A 20,923-nucleotide genomic window follows, 5' to 3' on the forward strand; every position below is an offset into this window, starting at 1 on the left:
CAGGATTGGTTCTCAGGGGCGGGGAAGGCACCAGGAAAAGCCTGATTTCTGGAGACAGGAAGTTTCTCTTCTGGGTGGATGACTCATGCCCCTCAGTCCCCAGCGGGGCAGCACTGCCACACTGGCCTGCAGGTTCTCAAGGGTCTTTCTGGGTCACAGGAAGCAGCGGAGAGCAGAGCAGGTAGAGCAGGCTATGCAGGGGGAGGTGCCTCCCCATTTTTGAATATCCAGAGAGGGTGGTTGCCAGAAGCTGTCCTCCTGACCTTAAAATCAAGCTGTGAAAAGTAAGGAGAGAGCACCAACAGGAACGCTCATGATTATCTGCCAGCACCTTTCACCATGACACCTTCAGAACCACGAGGCTATGCCTTTCATGAGAAGTGATGCTTGCCTGCATTTAGCCCTGTGGGGTCGGTGAGACGGGCAAGAAGGAAGGACAAAGCTGGGACCTGAGTGTGACTCATGCTGCATGGGGTGGGCTGGAGGGGGCTTAGAGGAGAGGTGAAAAGCTGAAAACTGCTCGCCAGGGCGGGACCGTGGGGTCCTGACAACCGAGGCAGGAGCAGCTGAAGGCTGGGCTCATAACTCACAGCTCCTTAGATGTGTTTCCCAACAGACACATCATTCACGCAGGAGAGAATAGCTTTGCTATCGTGAGGCTGAAGTTACCTAGTCCTATTTAGCACTTCGAAGCTGGGGTTCAGATAATGACGGTTTCTTGACAGCGTGACTATTGCTTTACAGCAAGACACACAGATCGGAGTTAATCTGGCTACATATCAGAAACAGTCATGCAGGAAAACTGCCCCTAGGGGTCCAAGCGGTAGAACAGAGGGAAGGGCATTTGCCTTGCATGTGGCTAACCCTGGTTCCATGCCTGGCATCCCATACGGTTCCCGAGCGCCACCAGGAGTGATTCCTGAGTGCAGAGCCAGAAGTGACCCCTGAGCACTGCTGGGTGTGGCCAAAAAGAAAGACTGTGCCCAGGTCATCCGAAGTGGGAGATGGGAAAGTCATGGGGTCCATCAGCACAGTTTGATGGTCAGGCCAGGGTGCCCATATGATGGGCGTCAGGGTCAGCAGCCAGAAGGCCTAGCCCAGCACTTCCAACACCCATAACTGTGCAGGCCATGAGGCACCACACGAAGCCTCAGAGTCCGTCCATGTAGGGCCTCGAGCAGTGCTAACAGCTGCTGTGCCCATGCCCTGGCCCCGCTGAGGAGCTTCTCACAGCCCCCCCCCCCCCGCCCCTCCTCCAGCCCATGTCTGTCTGGGCCCCTTGAGACAGCCTGAGCCCTGTGGACACTGGCAGGCTGGAGGCACACGAATGGGACTCTGTCCTTGAGAGCTGCTTATGGAGACCAGTTCTTCACCTTGTATGTGGGCCAAGCTCTGGAGCAGTGGACATGGGCACTGAGGGATTCAGAGTCTGCTGGGACCCTTGTCTTCCCCCTTTGGGTTGACTGCACCCACTTCCCGGGAAGCTGCAGGGAGGAGCAGATGCTGGTGCTCCCACATCCTTGGGGTGCAGAGCCATGGGGAGGGCTCACTGCCGTGGTCTCCATGCCACCCAAGTCCTTGCCGCCCAAGAAACCCAGGTCTAGGGGCTTTCCCCCAGCGCCTGCCACACTCTGAAGCTCCACCCTGCATCTTGCTCTGCCATGGTGCTGGAGCAGGTCCTGGACAGGTCCTGGACTGTCCACAGTTCCTTTACAGCCACTGCAGAAGGCCATGTGGCAGGGATGCAGACAGCGAGAGTTACAAGTAGAGCTATGGTGCCTCACCTTTGGAACCTACGTCTCCTCCCTAGAGATGTCATTTCCCATGAGACCCACAGCCTACACCTTTCAAAAGCTGGCCTCCGTCTCAGGGCAAGATGGCCAGGCGGGGCAGCATCCGGAAGTCGGGCCAGGGCCTGGCTGGGTTGTCGGGAAGCAGCCTGGCCCCCGGAACATGTTGGCACCTGGGGGCAGGTCCATCGCCCACAGCCTGCCGGGGAGGGCTGTGCGGGGCGGTCACCGGCTGTCTGCCACGGGGAGAGAAGGCTGGGTCTAGGCCCACTGCTGCTGACTGCTCTCTCCCTTTGCCGCAGGAGGACTGTGCCCGGGCTCCAGTGACCCCTGCGTGGAGAAGCCGTGTCCAGGAGACATGCAGTGTGTCGGCTACGAGGCCAGCAGGAGGCCCTTCCTCTGCCAGTGCCCCCCAGGGAAGCTGGGGGAGTGCTCAGGTGCAGTGGGGCGGGCTGGGCCAGCTGCTGCCCATGAACTCACCAGGGTCCTTCCACGGGGCATTGTCTAACGTGGCCTCACTGAGCCACCACAGCGGGAGGGAGCCGGATCCCAGAAATGGGGGCTTCTTAGGCAAAGTCAGAGGGTCTAGCCAGGTGATCCCGCTCTGACATTCACCCTGCCCCCAGCTTCCGCGCCTCACTTTCTTCACCATCTTCCTCCAGGAAAGCCTTGTTCTTGCTGCCGGTGAAGATGTTTGTCGGCTCCTGGAGCGTGTGCTGAGGAGCCAGGGGCTGTGGTGGAGGGCGCCTGGCCCCGTTCTGACCAGTGGGCATCAAGGCTCTTCCTGGGCCGGGGCCTGGGCAGAACCACTTTTGAGCGCCCCCAAACTCAGGCAATCAGGGGCCGCCACCCAGCACGCACTCTTCCTCACAGTGGCGGTGGACAGGGAGCCAGCTCGGGTTACCCTCTGCCCTCTGCCTTCTAGAAAGTCTTCTGCCTTCCCTGCTTTGGTGCCTCACTGTCCCCTGTCAGCAGTGACACAGCTTCTCAGCTCAGACTCTGATTCTGTACAGACTCCCAAGTGGCTCAGTGGAAGTAGCCATCCTGGGAGGGGGACCAGGCTGGGTAACACAAGGCCGGGGCCGTTGCTGGTGGGACTGACGGACGGCCCCACCCCCGTCAGCCTCTTCAGAGCCAACCAGTGAGCCCTGAGCTGGTGGGGTCAGGCTCCCCTGGCTCAGGGTGCTGCTTATTCTTCCAAATCGGCTGTGTTGTTTTGCCTTTGTCTCAGGGACTGGAAGTGCTGGTGGGGCCAGCGTGGGATGCCCAAAGGGGCAGCTCCTACCAGTGCTGGGTTCTGAGTGCCAGAGCTGGGGTCCAGCCCACTTAGAAAATCCAAGTTCTAGAATTTACCAAGGTGTCCTTAGCTCGAGACAGCCCAGAGGTCTTGGCAGCTAGTGGGTTAAGACTTCTTCCACTTTGAAATGAGTGGGACCCGCACAGAACCATGTCCGATCAGAAATGGTTTCTCCTCACCCCACAGTAACTTCCATGCTCTCTCATCAGCATGCACGGGGGAGGCTGAGGCACGTTTGTCCCTCCCTCTCCGGGATGGACACGTGATGTCTCCTCGATGGCCTTTGCAGGACACGCTTCTCTCAGCTTTGCTGGAAACAGTTACATCAAATACCGCCTTTCTTCGAACAGCAGAGAAGACGCCTTCAGGCTGGCCCTGCGTCTGCGCACACTGCAGAGCAACGGGGTTCTGATGTTCACGCGGGCCAACCCCTGCCTCGTCCTGAAGGTAAGGGTGCCTCGCCACAGCCAGGCTTGGCCAGGGTGGGCTCGGGTGGCTCCGAGGAGAGAACCTCTCATCTCTCAGAGTTGGGAGCCGGAGCCGGCACTGGGCAGAGGCGCGCTGTCCGGGAGGGCAGGCTTGCGGCTTCCAGACTGGCTCTCCCTGAGCAGCTGAGCACTCAGTCCATCATACAGGACGGCCTTTCCACACACACCTGCCCCCCCCCCCCCACATACGGGATTGCCCCACCGCCCTCAGGGAAGAAGTGGCCATCATGGCTAGAGAAAATGCCGGCTCGGGGGAGCCCAGTTTCCTTTAGCACGAGCCTGGCCTTGGGTCCAGCTCAAAAGCTAATGCCCAGGAAAATGGCTCCTGGCAGCTTGGGCATCACCTGGTTTCCAGTCCCGCCTGTCCTGGAAAGGAACTGTGTGGTGCTGGAAATCAGTTCACACTCTCCCACTGTGTCTGGCTGGGGGCCTGCAGTCCGCCACGCTTCCCCTCTTTGCTCTATCCCTCCAGGCTCCACCCCTTTGTGCTCCCCCTCTGTGCTCTTCCTCTCCAGGCTTTCTTCAGCTCAGTCTTTCCATTACAATTTATAATCAAAAATTGCATTGATTTAGAAAGTTACATGTCCAGGGGCTGGAGCAATAGCACAATGGGTAGGGCATTTGCCTTGCACACGGCCAACCCCGGTTTGATTCTCAGCATCCCATATGGTTCCCTGAGCACCATCAGGAGTAATTCCTGAGTGCAGAGCCAGGAGTAACCCCTGTGCATCGCCAGGTGTGACCCAAAAAAGAAAAAAAAGTTACATGACCGACGGAGTGGGCTCAGGGGCTGAGTGAGTGCCTCACGAGTACAGGGGTGGGTTTGTTCCCCCACACCCAATACCCCCATGCCTCTGCATAGCCCAATGTGCCCCTGGCAGCTCTGCTGTCTCTGGTTGCTGGCAAGCACCTCAGACAAACATGCGACTGTTCTCCTAGAGTCATTGCAGAGCAAATATCCCTGTATCGCTCACGGAATCCCCTGGGTCTGTGATGTGGAGCCAAGGTTCGTGAGGACAGCATGGTAGGGCCCACACGCCAGACACTCAGAGGAAGAAGCAGCCGAGGCACCTGACTCGTGTCCGTGCTTGCATGGCAGTGCTGAGTTTTCTGTGTGGAGACAGTCTCCGGACACCAACAGCTGTGGGGTCTGGAGCGTGATTGGCCTGAGGGTCAGAGCACTGCTCGGCCTAGAGCGCCACCTTCCGCACATGTGGAGTCGTGGCTGGGAGGTCTGGGCAGGAGAGCAGGCCCCAGAGCATCGTGGATAGGCTCCACAAGTGGCTCGTGTGACAGTGCACTGCTGTGCCTTTGTTCTAATTCGGCATGATCCAGGCCCACATTGCCAAGGCAGTTGGAGGCTTTCAGAGTCCCCTTGGTCCCAGGTGGCAGCACCCCTTCTTCATACCCGCTGCCTTCCTGCCTGCCCCTCTCCACTTGTGCAAGCCCTCACCCAGTGGAGCCCAGGACTGGGGGACAGCCCAGAGCAGACATCTCTGTGATGCCATGTGCCCAGCGCCATATCACTCTGTGCCCCATATCACTCTGTGCATTAAACACCGACCCTCAGGCTGCCACATGTTTGAGAGGTACAGGAGGGCAGATCACAGAGGGCACGGAGCCCAGAATATCTCCTCCACTCGACCCAGCCCTGCACCCGATTCTGGGCAGGGTCCTCTGCAGCGGGCACTTTCTCCCCTGGATGTGTATGTGCAGATGGGCCCCCAGGCTGGGAATGTGTGTGTGTGTGTGTGTGTGTGTGTGTGTGTGTGTGACACCATCTGAGTATGTGTGAATGTAAACCCCAGCCTGGGGGTGTGTGTGAGTGTGAACCCCACAACTGGGTTGTGTGTGAGTGTGAACCCGATGCCTGGAGAGATGTATGTGAACCCCACACCTGGGTATGTGTGAGTGTGAACCCCACACCTGGGTATGTGTGAGTGTGAACCCCATGACTGGGGAGTATATGAGTGTGAAACCCACATCCATGAGTGTGAGCCCCACGCCCTGGGGGTGTGCACAGGTGTGAACAGTTCACTGGGTGCGTTGCCTCTCCACTGCCCAGCGGTGGCCCAACCCCTCGCATTGAGCACTGCAGCAGCACATAGAGAATAAGACAGACTGTGTGGGGTATCACCTGGGAGTTGTCATCTGGGCACCCCAGAAAGCTGTCTGTGTCCACTCCCACTCCAGGGCACCTCTGTGTGCCCCTTTTGGGGTTAGGCCACTTCCCCTAAACATCAGCCCTGGGGGACAGCTGCGTGAGCAACCTAGGCCTGGCACACGTTCTTGGCTCCAAGTAGTTGCTCTCTGAACAGTTGTCACTGCCTGTGGAGGCCACTTGAGGTGCTGTAGCGAGAGCACAGGAGAGCTCCAGAGCTGGGGGCTTGTGCACAGGAAAGGGCTCTTTCTGCACCATTATGGCCACAAGAAGGTTGGTGGAGCCCACGCGGAGCTGGCATAGAACAGGGAGAGAGTCTAGCACAATCAGGTAGGCTCTGGTGAGGGCCTGGGTTGTGGGGACATGCAGAGGGAGGCACTAAAGTACCACGTGTTGTTGGCAGATCGTGGACAGTCGACTGTGGTTCCAGCTGGACTGTGGCACAGGCCCTGGCATCCTGGGCATCTCGGGCCGTGCCGTCAATGATGGGAGCTGGCATTCGGTCTTCCTCGAGCTCAACCACAATGTCACCAGCCTGTCCCTGGACGACAGCTACGTGGAGCGCCGTCGGGCACCGCTCTACTTCCAGACACTGCGTGCTGACAGCTCCATCTACTTTGGGGCACTGGTGCAGGCCGACCCGGCCCGCAGCCTGGCCGATGCACACAGCACACAGGTGCTCAGCGGCTTCCAGGGCTGCCTGGATGCGGTGGTGCTCAATGGCCACGAGCTGCCACTGCAGAACAAACGCAGCAGCTTCGCCGAGGTGGTGGGTCTGACTGAGCTCAAGCTGGGCTGTGTGCTCTACCCGGATGCCTGTGCACGAGGTCCCTGCCAGCATGGGGGCAGCTGCAGCAGCCTGCCCTCCGGGGGTGAGTGTTCCTGCCAGGTAGGGGTGAGTGCTCCCTGTCACGTAGGGGTAAGTGCTCCTGCCAGGTAGGGGTGAGTGCTCCCTGTCACGTAGGGGTGAGTGCTCCTGCAAAGTGAGGGGCAGTCCTGCATTCTGGGGGTGAGTACTCCCTGCCATGTGGGGTCACGGCTCCTACCAGATGAGGGGGGAGTCCTGCCTTCTAGGATGAGTGCTCCATGTCACATGGGTGAGTGCTCCTGCCAAATGGGAAGTGAGAGGAGTTCTGCTTTCTAGGGTGAGTGCTCTCTGACACATAAGAGTGAGTGGGGAAGCACCCATGTCTGCTGCTCCTTGATGCCCTCTGCCGTCCATCACTCGAGGCAGCGGGTCACACCCAGATCTCAGAATTGCTTGGACTTCTCCACCTCCGAGGGGCCACCAGGATGGCACAAGCCGCCTGCAACTCAGCAGCAGTCTGGCTGCGCACTGGCCCTTCTGTGCTCAGCCTGAGTGTCAGGACAATGCTCTGCTCCCCGCAGGGCTGGTCTGAGGCCCTGCCTTGGAGGAATCTGGTCCATAAAGGAGCAAGTCAGAGGCTTCAGCAAAGGATGCCCTGGCTCGGTTTATGTGCTGGCTTCCCAGGAGAGCGGGTGTGCCACGGGTTTGACTCACAGGTTTCAAAGCCTTCCACACCCGCAGGAACTAGAATCGTGAATGCAAGCACACCTCAAGCAGCAAGGGGTTTCACATGCTCCTGAACACGAGTGGGGTCACTGCTCTTTTCTAAATCCTCAAAACTGGTCAAAAGTGGCACCTGCTACTTCCTTATCGTGCCTATGTGGGCAGATGGCCCTATTGAAGCCTCGGTGCCCTCTTTCCTAAAATAACCTCAGCTTGGCATTGTTGTCAGATTAAATGAGAAAACGCGTGAAAAGGTCTTAGCACTTTTCCTGCAGATCTGCTGCTGTTCTAGATAATGGTTTCTTTTTCTTTTTTGTACATTCTGCACTAGCCCAAAAAAGCTAATCCCTTTAGGGCTGCAGGGACGGTTCAACCAACTGGAGCCCAAGCTCTGTCCCCTCTGGGGACCATCCTCCCTCCCTCCCCAGGAATGACTCCAGAGCATGGAGCTATGCCAAGCCCCACAGTGCAGCCTCAAAGCAACAGGCTCAACTCCTTCTGCTAAGATGCTGAGATTGACTAACTGCTGACTTGTCTCCTTTCATTTGCAATAGTGCTAAGATGCTCATGGCCATCAGATACTGTGGGTGAGCTCTTGGCATTCCATTCCCTAGTGTTCCACGGCAACGTGTGGTAGCACTGGGCAGTCACTAGGCACGACTGAACCCTGCCTCTCTTGTTGGAGGATGACTTGGCCCCCAGGGGTGTTCTGGTCTGCCCATCACCCTCTGTGATACCAGTTCCCTGGAGCTGTGCCCACAGAAAGGTCTAGGAACCAGAAGCCTAGGCTTGCCGAGTCACTTGCCAGACTGCAGGTGTGGCACCAAGCTCTGACCTCAACCATACTCCCAGATCTGAGTTACTGATAGGAATCCTGATTTTTCCTTCTTAGTCCTATTTGAGAATTACTGAAAGTGACTTTAAACCACTAAGCATTAAATCACTTGGTCTCAATGATGGCCGACTTGTTTATAAGATAAAAATTATTAACAATGGGGACCCAAACAGGGATAATGAGACCATAAATAATACCTTGTGAGATCAAGTCAATTTTGATCAGCGAGCCTCTTTCATGGGGACTAACAATAGGTACCACTCTTTTGGCATTAAAAAACAACCGTTAGCTGGAGATACAGCACAGAGCAGCCTGCATGCATGCCACACAAGGGAGGCATGTCCTGGATAGCTGTCCACAGTGGGGTACAGCTCTGAGTCTTCACTGCATACCGCCTTGCACTGAAAGCACCTTCTTGGAAGTAAGGGGAAATCCTAAGAGTGAACTTCGCCCCCGGGGAGACTCGCTTCGCTTAGACCTCAGTGCACCGGGCAAGGGGATAGAAAAAAGGGGTGCAGATGCTGATACCCACTGAGGCTCATGTGGGCAGCTCCCTCCCCTCAGGCTCACTCCAGCTCCCACTAAGGAGTCATACTGGGCAGGACTAGCGCGGCCTTTGGGTTCCTGTTCTTCTGGACTCAGAGCTAAAGGTGGGGTCCATCTTCCTGCCCCAGTCTCCACCCAGGAACTGGTCCCTTCTCACGAGAAAAAAAATTGTGTAGGCTTCACAGCGCTGCTTTTCAAAGACGAGCGAGGGAGTCATATCATTGGTACTTAGGGGGAGACTCCCAAGTGGTGCTCAGAGACCTTGGGGGCCCCCAGTGATTCTCAACCTACCAGGCAGGTGGTTCAATGGGCAAGTCCAGGGATGCCGTGCTGGTCAGACCCCACCATGCCAGCTTCACTGAGGCCGCAGCTGGCAGCTGGGAGACTGTTTGGTGCCAGGATTGAACCAGGGTCAGCACCTAAGCATCATTCACCTCACCATCATATACTCTCTCCACCCCCCCAGGGGCATGAGATGAGATGAGATGTGTCCCAAGTTCAAAATGACCAGTTTGCTGACCATCTGGGGCACCTGTCTCCTCCAACCCAGCCAAGGGGAATGAGGCACAGGCATTGTCCAGCCCAGCTCCAGCTCTTGTCTCTCTCTCCAGGCTATCAGTGCGCCTGCCAGTCCCAGTTCACTGGGAGCAACTGTGAGTCAGAGATCACGGCCTGCTTCCCCAACCCCTGCCGCAACGGAGGCTCTTGTGACCCCATAGGAAACTCATACACCTGCAGCTGCAGAGCTGGTCTCACCGGAGCCACGTGAGTGCATGATTGTGTGGGCCCCTCTCCACATGAGTGAGGGGACTGTGTGGGCCTCTCTCCACATGAGTGAGGAGACTGTGTGGGCCTCTCTCCATGAGAGAGTGTGTGCCTCTTCACATGAGTGAGACGGTCAGCCTCTCTCAGTATGAGAGCATGTGGGTCTCTCCGTGCTGCTGCTGAGTCAGGACAGGCGAGAGGGTTGTGTGGGGTACTGAGTCAGCAGGCTGCGCCTCCCCTAAGAGGGCTCTCAGGATGCCAGTGCTAGCAGCCTTCCTGGTGGGGGGTCCGGTGCCATTCACAATTCTCAAGGCATACTTTTATATTCCATGTATTTAATAGGGTCTCTCCTTCCCTTATAATTAGGAGAGCAGTTCTTCCAAAGATAATCCCTCTGAGCACTACCATTTCCAGTAAATTCTGAATACACCTGCTGTCTCATTTCCTGGCTTCTTAGAAGCCAAGTATCCCACCAAGATGTGAGAGAAAATGAAGTGAGAGTGGAGTCAGAGGGGACACCTGAGTCCTTCTCAGAGCCCTGTTTTCGCTCTGTCCTTGATGGTTTGAGAATATCTGTATGATATTCTAATCACAGATCAGTCTTATGCATTCATTAGAGCAATTCTCCTGAGGACTTTCCCAGGAAATACTTAGCCCACTTTAAATAGTTGGGCGTAATTTAAAGTAATAAAGCTGCATTTATTCTTAAATACTCTGTGATTCTGACTAATTTCCGACTGACCTGGCCTCAATCTATTCAAATTAGGACGTCTGAGTACATTTTAAAAGGTGGATTACTGAAAATATAGGTGATTGAGTCTTTTAAGTGAAAAGATCAGAACAATTGTGGAAGTAGAGCTAAGTGAAGAAGGAAAAGGTCTGTGTTCTCGGGGTTAAACTCAAAGAATCAGACCTCAGTGCTTGCCATGTAATGACTCCAAGCTTTGAAGAGAATGGAACTGATTGGATTATTCATTAGAACCCTTTCATCCTCTTTCCTCCTCACCACATTAGCATTAGCTCTCTGCAGAGCAGACTCTGGAAGATGTGTAGCTGTGTCTCCGGACCCCTACCTCTTTATGCCATTCCCCTGACCCCACAAGATGGACCACCAGATGAAAACATCAGAAAAAAAAAGACTTTCCTCTCCTGCATGCAGGTTCACAGTGTTCTTCTGAGAACAAAGAGGGTCAAGGATAAAGTACTAGACTGGTCTTTATTTCTCTTTCCTGTGATTGTGCAGATATTTCGTGGGTGTATTGGTCCTAGGCTGGTACCAGTTCCTGCAGTGGGCATTTAGCGCACCATGAGAGATGGAATATATGTCAATTCTAAAATTATAAAGTGCTAAATTCTGTGCCCAGTGGATTGGAGACTCGTGACTTCCAGTGTGTCTCCTGTGTCTGCCTACCTCCTGGTGGACAGGGGAGGGGGCTCTGTGGGCAAGGCCCCTGGAGAAGCACTTTCCTGTGGAATAGAGACTCTGGCCTCTAACTCCCCCCTACACACACCATCTTCCACACACTATCTCATAATGTACCATCTCACATTAGCCATGTCCCACAAACACACCACCATCTCCCACACACACACTGTCTCCCATACTTACAGTCTCCCACACTCAGACCACGTCACACACTCACGCTGTCTCCCCCACACTCACACCATCTCCCCACTCATACCATCGCCCACACCCACACCGTCTCCCACACTCACGGTGTCTTCCCACTCACACTGTATCCCACACTCACGTCTTCCACACTCATGTTGTCTCACACCATTTCCCACACTCACACCATCTCCGACACTCATGCCCCCTCCACACACACACACACACACGGAGCACAGTGGTCCAGATCTCTGGGCCTCTCCTCTGCCGGAAGATGATGGCGGGTTGTGTTCTGTGCACAGGTGCGAGGAGGACGTGGACGAGTGCGCGCGGGAGGAGTGTGAGAACGGGGGCGCGTGCGTGAACGTGTTCGGCTCCTTCGTGTGCAACTGCACACGCGGCTTCGTGGGCCCGCGCTGCGCGCTGCGGCCTGTGCTGGTGCCGGACATCCAGGCGGGCCCGGCGTACGTGGGCAAGGAGGAGCTGGTGGGCATCGCGGCCGTGCTGCTGGTGCTCCTGGTGCTGGTGGCGCTCTTCGCCGCCCTGCGCAGGAAGGTCTTCCGGCCTCACTACTCCCGCAACGACGCCACGCTGGTGCGGGACCCCGCGGCGGCCGCTCTGCTGCGCAAGAGCAACGGCGGCCCCTTCCGCGGCCTGCGAGCCCCCCGCAACGTCTACCAGGAAGTGGGGCCGCCACAGGTGCCCGTGCGCCCCATGGCCTACACCCCCTGCTTCCAGAGTGACTCCCGCGGCCACCTGGACAAGCTGGCGGCCGAGGCGCTGGGCGCCGAGCACCAGGAGATGACCACCTTCCACCCCGAGTCCCCACGCATCCTCCCCGCACGCCGCGGCGTGGCCGTCTGCAGCGTGGCCCCCAACCTGCCCACCGTGTCGCCCTGCCGCTCGGACTGTGACTCCATCCGCAAGAACGGCTGGGACAGCGGCCCCGAGCGTGAGTGCACCGGGGATCCCGCTCACTCGGTCCTGCACCTTTCACCCAGGGGGCCTGGGCACAGGCTGGGGACCCCTGAATGGAGGTGTGGCTGCCATGAATGAGACACAACCCAAGGGAGTGCAGTGTGGAGGGAGAGGAGGGTCCACGCAGCAGAGATGGCCACTCGGTGAGGCCCCTTGGTGCAGGGAGAGTGGTCCCTGCTCCTCCTGGCTGCCAGCCAGCCTGCTGTCCCTGACACTGTGTGAGGGAGTTTCATGACACCCAAATGAGCAACACTCGGAGAGTCTGAATTAGGCATCTATGAAAGAATCTGGCAGCCACTAGCCTACTAGCGTCTCAAAGAACTCAGCCACAGACAGTGAGGGATGAGTTTAGAAAAGTGGCATTTACCTCCTAGTCAGACAGTGGGTACAGTGGGTGAGGGGTGGCAGGAGCTGTGATCAGCCAAGCAAGTTACAGAGGCAAAATGAGCTAATTCCTGGGGAAGCTGGTGTATGGTCCTGGAGAACAGTTGGCTCTCAGGCTATGGGGCACAATCACAATGCAAGGAGTGTTGATTCTGAAAGCTGAACAGTTTGTTTAGGGGCTGTTTTCATTAGTGGGCTGTGCCTGGCCCTTGGAACAATGAGGAGAGGCTCCCTTCCTTTGGACAGGCAGGGGTGGCAGAGTCCCCAGCGTCGCACCTGTTCACCCTGTCTGCCCTATGACCCCAGCTTCCTGCTCTTGGTCGGTAGCCACTGGCTCTCCCCCGTTCCATGCACTGGGCACCAGAACCCCATGGGTGGGAGCCACAGGGTGGACAGCAGACAGCAGCCTTCCTGAACCTGGGCTGCTTTGTCTCTGCATCCACCTCTGCCCAGACCAGTGACCCCCCACCCCCAGGCAGTGCTGCCAGTCTCTGTGGCACACACACCCTTCCTTGCTAGCCCAGCAATCTGTTCACTAGCGACACCGCACCTCAGGCCTGGGCTCATTTTCCACTTGCCAACTCAAAATGTGGTTTGGTTTCCTTGCGTGCTTTAGCCTGTCGGATAGCAAAGTTGGGATGCGCATCTTTGTGTGCATGTGTGTGGGTGTGTTTGTGTATGTGTGAGACTGAACGTATGTGAGTATGTGAGTGTATATGCCTGTGTGTGTGTGTGTGTGGATGCAGGTGTAAGTATGAGTGTGTGCGAGTGCATGCATGTGTGTGCGTGTATGTGTGAGTGTGTACATGTATGTGCATCTGTGTGAGTGTGAGTATGTATACATGTATGTGTGTACGTGTATCTGTGTGTGCATGTTTGAGTATGAGTGTGTGTATGAGTGTGTGTATGTGTGTGTGCGTGTGTGAGTGTGTGTATGTGTGCGTGGGGAGGGGGGGCGTGTGTGAGTGCACCTGTGCATGTGTGTGTGCACCAGGCTGTCTTTGTGTGGCCCTGAGGGGCTGGAGGAGCACACCCTGGAGTGCACGAAGGATGAGGTGGTGCTGCCCTCTAGCCAGCCAAGGCTGGAACTGCACTTGCTCCCCAAGAGGGAGTTGGGGTGAGTGAAGTACATTCCTGCCTGAAAAACATGTGTGCCCATTTTCCTTCTTTTTTCCTGATTTTTTGGCCACACCCAGCAGTGCTCAGGTCTTGTGGCTCTACACTCAGGGATCACTGCTGCTGGGACTTGGGACCATACAGGGTGCCGGGGATGGAACCCAGGTTGGCCTCATGCAAGGCCAACGCCCCGCACAGTCACCCTGCAGTTCCACTGTAATGTCCTTCTCCAGAGTCAACGCTGCATGGCTCAGCTGTGGTGCCAGGGGGCTGGGGCCCAGTACTGCCCCTCCCGGGAGGGATCAGCTGTGAGGGCTGCTCTTGCCCGCCACAGTACACTCCGCTTTCTCTAAACATACCCAAGCGCCCGCAGGGGCCCTGGACAGGCGGGGCAGGCGCAGACAGGCGAAGGGGCCATCTCTGCTCTCTCCCACTGTGCACACAGACAAGGCAGCTGATGAGGCGGGAGACGTGACGTGCTTCACCAGCAGCACCAAAGGCAGCAGCTCCGAGGTGCAGTCGCTCAGCTCCTTCCAGTCAGATTCCGGGGATGACAATGGTGAGTGGGCCCCGGGGTCTTCCTCTCGTGGGGCACCCACGCCTCAGGCCTGGGTCCGACACATGTGCTGCATGTGGGACCCAGCATGTGGCAAAGGAACCCACCCAGGTTGGCTACCTTGGGTGTTGCCCCCACTCCCACCTTTGGTGAGTCGGAGCCAAGGCTCCTTCCAGGGAGCCCCCCTTCCCAGAGCACCATCTTCAACCCTCATTCCCAGGATCCCCCTCCCCAGGGCACCCACCTCCAGCCCTCCTTCCTCCCAGGGAGCCTCCTTCCCAGGGCATCCACCTCCTGCCCTCCTTCCTTCCTGGGAACCTCCCAGACCCTGGGTACACAGCTTTGGGGTTGAGAGAGACCTTAGCTCTCTCTCAGGTTAGGAGAGTCCAGCTGGGCTCCCTGAGTGTCACGTACCGGAAGCCAGTGAAAAGGGTGCATCCTTTCATCCTGAGGGTTGTGTGTGGGTTCTGCTGGGGTGCTGGGGGGGGGGGGGACGCAGGCAAGTGGGTCTCACATGCCAGGGAGCAAGGAGGGCTCAGAGGGGGCAGCTTATGGACATGTCCTTTCTGGGCATGACTGCCTGGCCCACGCACACACCTCCTGCATCAGAGAGCAGAAAATTGACTGTCGCTGTGCCCCAGCCACATCTAGGACACTGGCACGGCCCGCCCGGCTCTGGGAAGCAGCCTCCGGGGTGGAGTGAGTGATGAGGCTGCTCCTGGTCCTGCCAGACTATACACAAAAGTCCCAGAATGGGAACTCCCCTCAAGCAGAGGTGCCAGCTGGTGTTGCCCTCGGCTGTGTGTGTGTTGTGTGTGTGTGTGTGTGTGTTTGTGCGTGCACGCATGTGCGCACTTACACATTCATAGTGCCCTGAGCATTCAGGGGTGCTCCATGAAAGCAGGCCCAGACACTGGTTTGTCCACACTGTCAGGGAGGCAGCACTGAGCTGGACCCACCTTCCAGTGTCCACCCCACCCTTTGAGTCTCGCCTCCTGTTTCCATGGCACGGCAGGTGCCCCTTGTGGGGCATGCTGTCAGGTCTAGCAGGGACAGCCCATGCTGACCTTTGCTTACCAGAAGCCTGCCCAACACATCAGCAAGTCCTCAGCCCCAGAATAGGGGTGGGACGGGTCTCCATCTGCTGGGCCAGAAATCTCCGGGATGCAGTGGTCTGGCTCTGCACCCTGAGTGGCCGCAGTGTCCCCGTTCTGGGAGCGCAAACTCCAGTGTCCATGGGGGCTGTGTGCATGGTGGGAAGTTAGAGACGGGACTTGCCAAGCATCACTGACCACGTCCTTCTCTTCCCATCCTCTTCTCTGCCTCCAAGCGTCCATAGTGACTGTCATTCAGCTTGTCAACAATGTCGTTGACTCGATAGAGGATGAAGGTACTTGCTTGTTTTCCTCACCTTCTCTGTGTAAAGAATGTTCTTTGGAATGGGGGTGGTTTGGGGAGCAGGGTCGCGGCTCGGCAGTAGGGCATGTGCTTGCATGTGAGACCCAGGGTTAGGGTTCAGTTCCCAGCACCTTAACCAGCCGCTGTTTCCGAGGAGACAACAGCAGCTTCTGGATCGGCCTTTCATGGTGCTGGAGCTAGGCTGGGCAGTGCTCCAGGGCTACTCCCAGCTGTGTGTTGAAGGGTCAACCCGGGGTGGCTGGGGTCGAACCTGGGCTCCTGCGTGTATCACTTGAGCCAACACTCAGCTCTCTCTGGCCCTGGATCAGAGCAGTTTCTAAGCTTGACAGCAAAGGCAGCTTATTTCTCGTATGTGGGCCACTCTCTCTGAGGAAAGCCTTCCAGGAGGAGGATAGCCTGTTCAGACGGGTTTCTTCCCCAGAACCCTTCAGGCAGGAGCCCATATGGCCTAGTCAAGGGCTGCTCCACCCACAGATGTGGACTTAGTGACCCAGTGTGTCCAGGGACTGTCAGGGACACATTCCATTTCCTCAGTAATAGTGGGGGACTGGGCACTCTCCATCCTCACAGCGCCCCCAGACAGTGCAGGGGGTTACTCAGTGCTCACAGCACCCCTGGACAGTGGGGGAGACTCACAGCTCCCCTGGACAGTGGGGGATCATTCAGTGCTCACCGCACCCTGGACAGTTGCAGGGGAGGGGGTTCTCACAGTGCCCCAAACAGTGGGGGGCCTCTCAGTGCTCACAGCTCCCCTGGACAGTGGGGGTTGGCTCTCTGGGCTCTACGGCCCCTCTGTCCTACCCCGCGTGCTCTCGCCTCACTCTTGCTTGTGTTTGAACAGTGTCTGTCATGGACCCAGGACAGAACTACAACCGAGGTGACCGGTGCCCAGCAGCGCCTGTGCCCTCCTCCCTGAGCTGCCAGCTTCCTCCTCCTCCCTCTCCTCCTCCCTCTGAGCCTCTTTGGTCTGAATCTGCATGTTCCAGGGTCGGGGCTGGGGGCTGGATGGGAACCTGAGTCCCTCCCACGCCTCCCACGTGCTCCTGGGAGGTGCTGCCGCCTGCTCTTTTCTCCATGGCATGCGTCCCTGCCAGCATGTGGCTACCAGGCCCCGCACGTGTGGGTGGACCCTGGACTGCTGCGGGCTCCCATATGGTCCTGCCTGGTGCTTAGCCAGCATGTGGCTTTGCCCGGGGACTCCAGGAAGGGACCGCAGCAGGCGGGCTGTGTGCCCAAGGCTGGGAGTGACATGGAGGCCTTTATCCCACAGCCTATCACTGGGACACATCGGACTGGATGCCAGGCGCACGCCTGTCGGACATCGAGGAGGTGCCCCATTATGAGAGCCCGGACACTGGGCCTGGGGCAGCGGGCGCTCGGGAGCTGGAGAGTGACTACTACCTGGGGGGCTACGACGTGGATAGTGAGTGCCCGCCGCCGCCCGACGAGGACTTCCTGAGCCGGGACCAGCTGCCGCCACCACTGCCTGAGGACTTCCCGGAGCAGTACGAGCCCCCGCTCAGTGGCAGCCTGAGCCCAGGCCGCAGGCACCGGGCTCACTTCCACCCCAGCCAGTACCTGCCGCCCCATGCCTTCCCTCATGAACCCGACCCTGCTGGCCCAGCAGGGGCCCCCTGTGACTTCAGTACTTTCACCATGCCTGTGTGCCCAGGTCCCGAGTCCAGGCGGCCCCCAGACAGCCGCAGGGGCACCTCAGTCCCCCACGAGCCCCAGGACTGCAGCAGCGACATGGGGGCAGAGCTGGGCGGGGACCACCTGCATCCTCCCTTTCTGGAGGTGCAGCACCAGACCCAGGTGTAGGACCGGGGCTCCCTGGGACGGACTGACGAGAAAGGCGAACGGGCGCTGGCTGGGCTGGCCAGTGGGGGAAGCCAAGGCGCAGAGAACAGGCGGGCCCGGACCTGAGTTCGGAGTGGCCCGTGGACCCTGCGGGGCGCCCCACCCTTCACCAGCACACAGGCACCCAGGTGTGGAGGGAGCAGTGGGGCCCCCCCCAGGCCTCGGGTCCTGCTGGGGGGTCACTGCGGCGTCGCGTGGGGCGGGGGGAATGAAGGTAGTTTCTATGGATGCAAGCTAGTTTCGTAGGCAAAAGAGAAACGTGTTAGTGGATGAGTAAGAAAATGGGCTGAAGCCGTTAAAATCAACTTTTAAAGAATTAAGCTGCCTGATTTTCAGCTATAAAAAAAAATTAGGTTTGGATAAAATGTTTAGTATGCTCGGTAATTCCTATTTGCTTCTGTTAAGCATCCAGTGTCACAGAGTCAGGTTTTCTGATCTCTGAGGAAAATGTCCGTGAAGAGCAATACAAGGAGATTCAGGGTTCATTTGTGGGTGGGGAGAACGTCAGTGTCTCAGCATGAGAGGAGTGTGATTATCTGTGTTTCCCAGCAAGCGTTCCTGACTCTTAGGCGGACTCTAGCCCTGCGACAGAATGGCTTTGCTGTGAGAGTAGAAGCTGAACAGGAAAAGCTTGTATTTTAGTATGTTGTTCGCTAGAACAACAGCCACTTAGATGCATAATCAGAATTCACAAATTGTCCACAGGAGGAGACTCGGGGGTAGAAAAGACTCCCCGAGTTCCCACCCAGATAATCACAGTTCTCCATGTGACAGATAAGAGGTCCGTATCATTTGGCTTGTGCCACTGCTGGAACGGGTGGACAGTCCCCATGTTCGGGCAGGAGCCCGGCCCAGCCGTGATGCTCTCAGAAGAGGCCTGGAGTCTGCAGCCCCGGCCCTGCAGGTGCTCTACCCTGAAACTTGATCGAGTAACACCAAATGCCACCGTTTACTCCAGTTGGGTTAACTTTGCTTTGGTACTGCCATTTATATTTCCTAAAAGCAAAACTGCTTTTTTTTAAAAAAAAATGCAGTCTTTTGTTAGAATTTTTCAGAACTAAACAACAATTCCAACAACGTGGAATGTTTCATTCCACCCAGAAGCCTCTCCGGGTACGTGTGGATTTGGGCCACATGTTTCCCAAGTTGGCAGGAGAAACCTCCAGAACATGGGAGAAGCCCAGCAGGAAGAGTGTGGAGCTGGGGTCAGCTGGTGACATGGTGACAACCGAGCACCATGCATGTGACAGTGGGAATGCACGTTTGCACATCTGCTCCGTGGCAGATCTGAGTGTACACAGTTTCTGCCGATGTGGCACTATCCTCAGTCTGTTACAGCTACTCAGACACTTCCCTTGTTTCTGCTTCTTCAACCCACTTCTTTGTAGGAGTCAGTGTTTCTGAAGATCAGTGTTAAAATTCCTTTTCCTTCCCAAATTCACACACACTTCCAGACCGCCCAGCCTCTCTCGCTCAGACCCCTCATGGAAGCTTGCCCACACTGTGGTCTTGAAATAAATGAATCTCACTCAGGCTGCTTTTGAGAAATTACGTCTTCACTAGTTTAATTATGTGAGAAGCACATTTGCAACAAGCAGAGAAAACGATGAATTAATGGTCTAACAGAGTCACTGCTGCACTTGCAAACATGCAGTGATATAAAGGACATCAAAGTAAAACCAACCCTCTGTCCCTCCCCCGACACATGGCTGCTCCTGGGGAGAAGACCATAGGCCTCTGGAGGAACAGAAGTTCTGGGAAGATGGCCTACTGCCCCGAGCTATGCAAACCGTCCTCTGGGTCATGTTCTGCCTCTGCAGAGGCTGCGCAGCCACCATACCCCCACCCCCACCACACATACACACACACACACTCACACACATGCATGCACGTACACACACGCACACACACACACATACAGAGGCTCTCTCCTCATCCACTGCCTTTAGACGTAGGATGCCTTTCACTCCACAGAAAATCCGATTTCCCAGTGGGCTATAAGGAAGATTGGGTGTGGTGGGGTAAATGCAGTGGCAGAGAGCTGGAAGGATCCCTAGGACCATTAATGTCACGAGAGAAGTGGGGCAGCCGATTGGGCTCAGAACAATCTGCCCACCCACCTCCCAGTGCAGCTCCCTGCCACTGTGGGGTCTACCTGCTGCCGCTGGACCATGCGATGCCCAGCACTCCCACTCTGGAACATGCTAGAAAAGAGGACTCTGGAGAAGCCTCATCAGCCTCTTTGCAGCCCTCCCTCCACCACTCAGGAAGAGAGGTAAAGATGCCACATTCTTTGGATTTTTACGAAAACACTGCTTTTGCCAAATGAAGATTTTCTAAAATGGGCTGGAGTGATCATTACAGAATTAAACTCAGGCCAGTCACCAAGTCCAGTTGGACTTGGATTACATTAGCTGTTGGGGTGTTTTTGTTTGGCTTTTTTGTTTCCCCACCAGTCTTGTGTTTGCTCCTACCTCCTCCACCATGACAAGCCACATGGAAGCCAGTTCAGCCAACTGGTGTGTCTCCCTGCCTGGCACCGCGTGCCTCCCCGGGGAAGCAGTTCACAGAATGAGGCGGGTGCCTTCCTGGGTTTGCACGGGCCTGGGAAGCGCAGTAAGACTGCCGATGTCTGTTGTATTTATGCAAAACGGGCTGTAAAAGGAATGAATTGCTGCTTAATTTATCCACTCTCTTGGGCGAGTATTTTGCTGCTGAGTTCTGTCTAGGCCACTTCCACGGCTCATGTCTTGCCAGGCCACGAAAGGGTCTTTGGGACATCCAGGTGAAGTCTGAGGACTCGGGCCGCAGTCAAGCAGAGGCTGGTGTGACAGCCTGCAAGGGGTCCTGACGCCCCTGCCTGGACCTCACTTGGAATCACCCTCAGGAACATCTGCACTTCCGAGAAGGGAAGTCATGCACATGCACGCCCTTGGAGAGCCTGACTTCTTCCTGCCCAGCACCCTGTCTCTCAGTGTGTGTCTCCTCAGTCAAAGTCAGAATAAAGAGCAGATCCATGAGGCCAAGGGGACGCGTGCTTCCACGTGAGACAGCAGGAAGAGCCAGCGCCCCGCCAACCCACCATTCACAGGAGACTCGCACACTCTGCGTCCAGACTTGATTTCCAAACCAGGGAAACGGAGAGGGGGAGGAGGCACCTGTTCAGCCTCATCATTTTGGTGGGTCAGTGCCCTCACCAGGTTCAGTTCTGTGCAGACACCGAGGCGCTTTTCTGGTCCAAGTCTCTTTAAGCTTCCGGCTGCGCCTGGGTTGTGGCATCAGCTCGCATGGAGCTCACTGGCTCCGAGAGAGGAAAAGAAGCAGTTTCTTCTCTTGCCCAGTAACGAAAGCAATAATGATAAGTGCATCATAGTCCACAAAGGCCATAGTTCGTCTTCCAGTGAGGGGAGGCCTTGGAGGGTTGTGTCCTCTGTTGTGTGTCGCGTATGTGGCCCGAAGCGTGTGCCATGGCTCCTCCCAGCAGGCGGACGCTGGAATCACCATCGAGGAACACTCACAAGCCTGAGCCACAGCCCGGGAAAGTGGCTCGTGTGTTTAGGAAACAGAGCAGTTCCTTTTCAGCTGTGT

General features: G+C 56.7%; 1 protein-coding gene across 7 annotated transcripts in view; it reads left to right on the forward strand.

Annotated features, from left to right (window-relative positions):
- The window catches only part of FAT3 (FAT atypical cadherin 3), a 270,819-nt gene extending 251,581 nt beyond the window's left edge, over positions 1-19,238 (forward strand). For 2 of the 7 annotated variants that reach the window (XM_056115175.1, XM_056115177.1), the window contains 9 exons: positions 2,093-2,227; positions 3,377-3,534; positions 6,140-6,608; positions 9,260-9,413; positions 11,325-11,974; positions 13,946-14,059; positions 15,387-15,446; positions 16,317-16,352; positions 16,746-19,238. In XM_056115175.1, the coding sequence (XP_055971150.1) occupies positions 2,093-2,227; positions 3,377-3,534; positions 6,140-6,608; positions 9,260-9,413; positions 11,325-11,974; positions 13,946-14,059; positions 15,387-15,446; positions 16,317-16,352; positions 16,746-17,296 (2,327 nt within the window). In that variant the 3' untranslated portion in view covers positions 17,297-19,238. Of the gene's footprint in view, positions 1-2,092; positions 2,228-3,376; positions 3,535-6,139; positions 6,609-9,259; positions 9,414-11,324; positions 11,975-13,945; positions 14,060-15,386; positions 15,447-16,316; positions 16,353-16,745 lie in introns of those variants that run through there. The other 5 variants (XM_056115178.1, XM_056115179.1, XM_056115176.1 and 2 more) reach the window with 4 other exon arrangements.
- Positions 19,239-20,923: the final 1,685 nt, after the last annotated feature.

This window comes from Sorex fumeus, unplaced genomic scaffold (genome assembly GCF_029834395.1).
Source record: "Sorex fumeus unplaced genomic scaffold, SorFum_2.1 ptg000028l, whole genome shotgun sequence".
NCBI lineage: Eukaryota > Metazoa > Chordata > Mammalia > Eulipotyphla > Soricidae > Sorex > Sorex fumeus.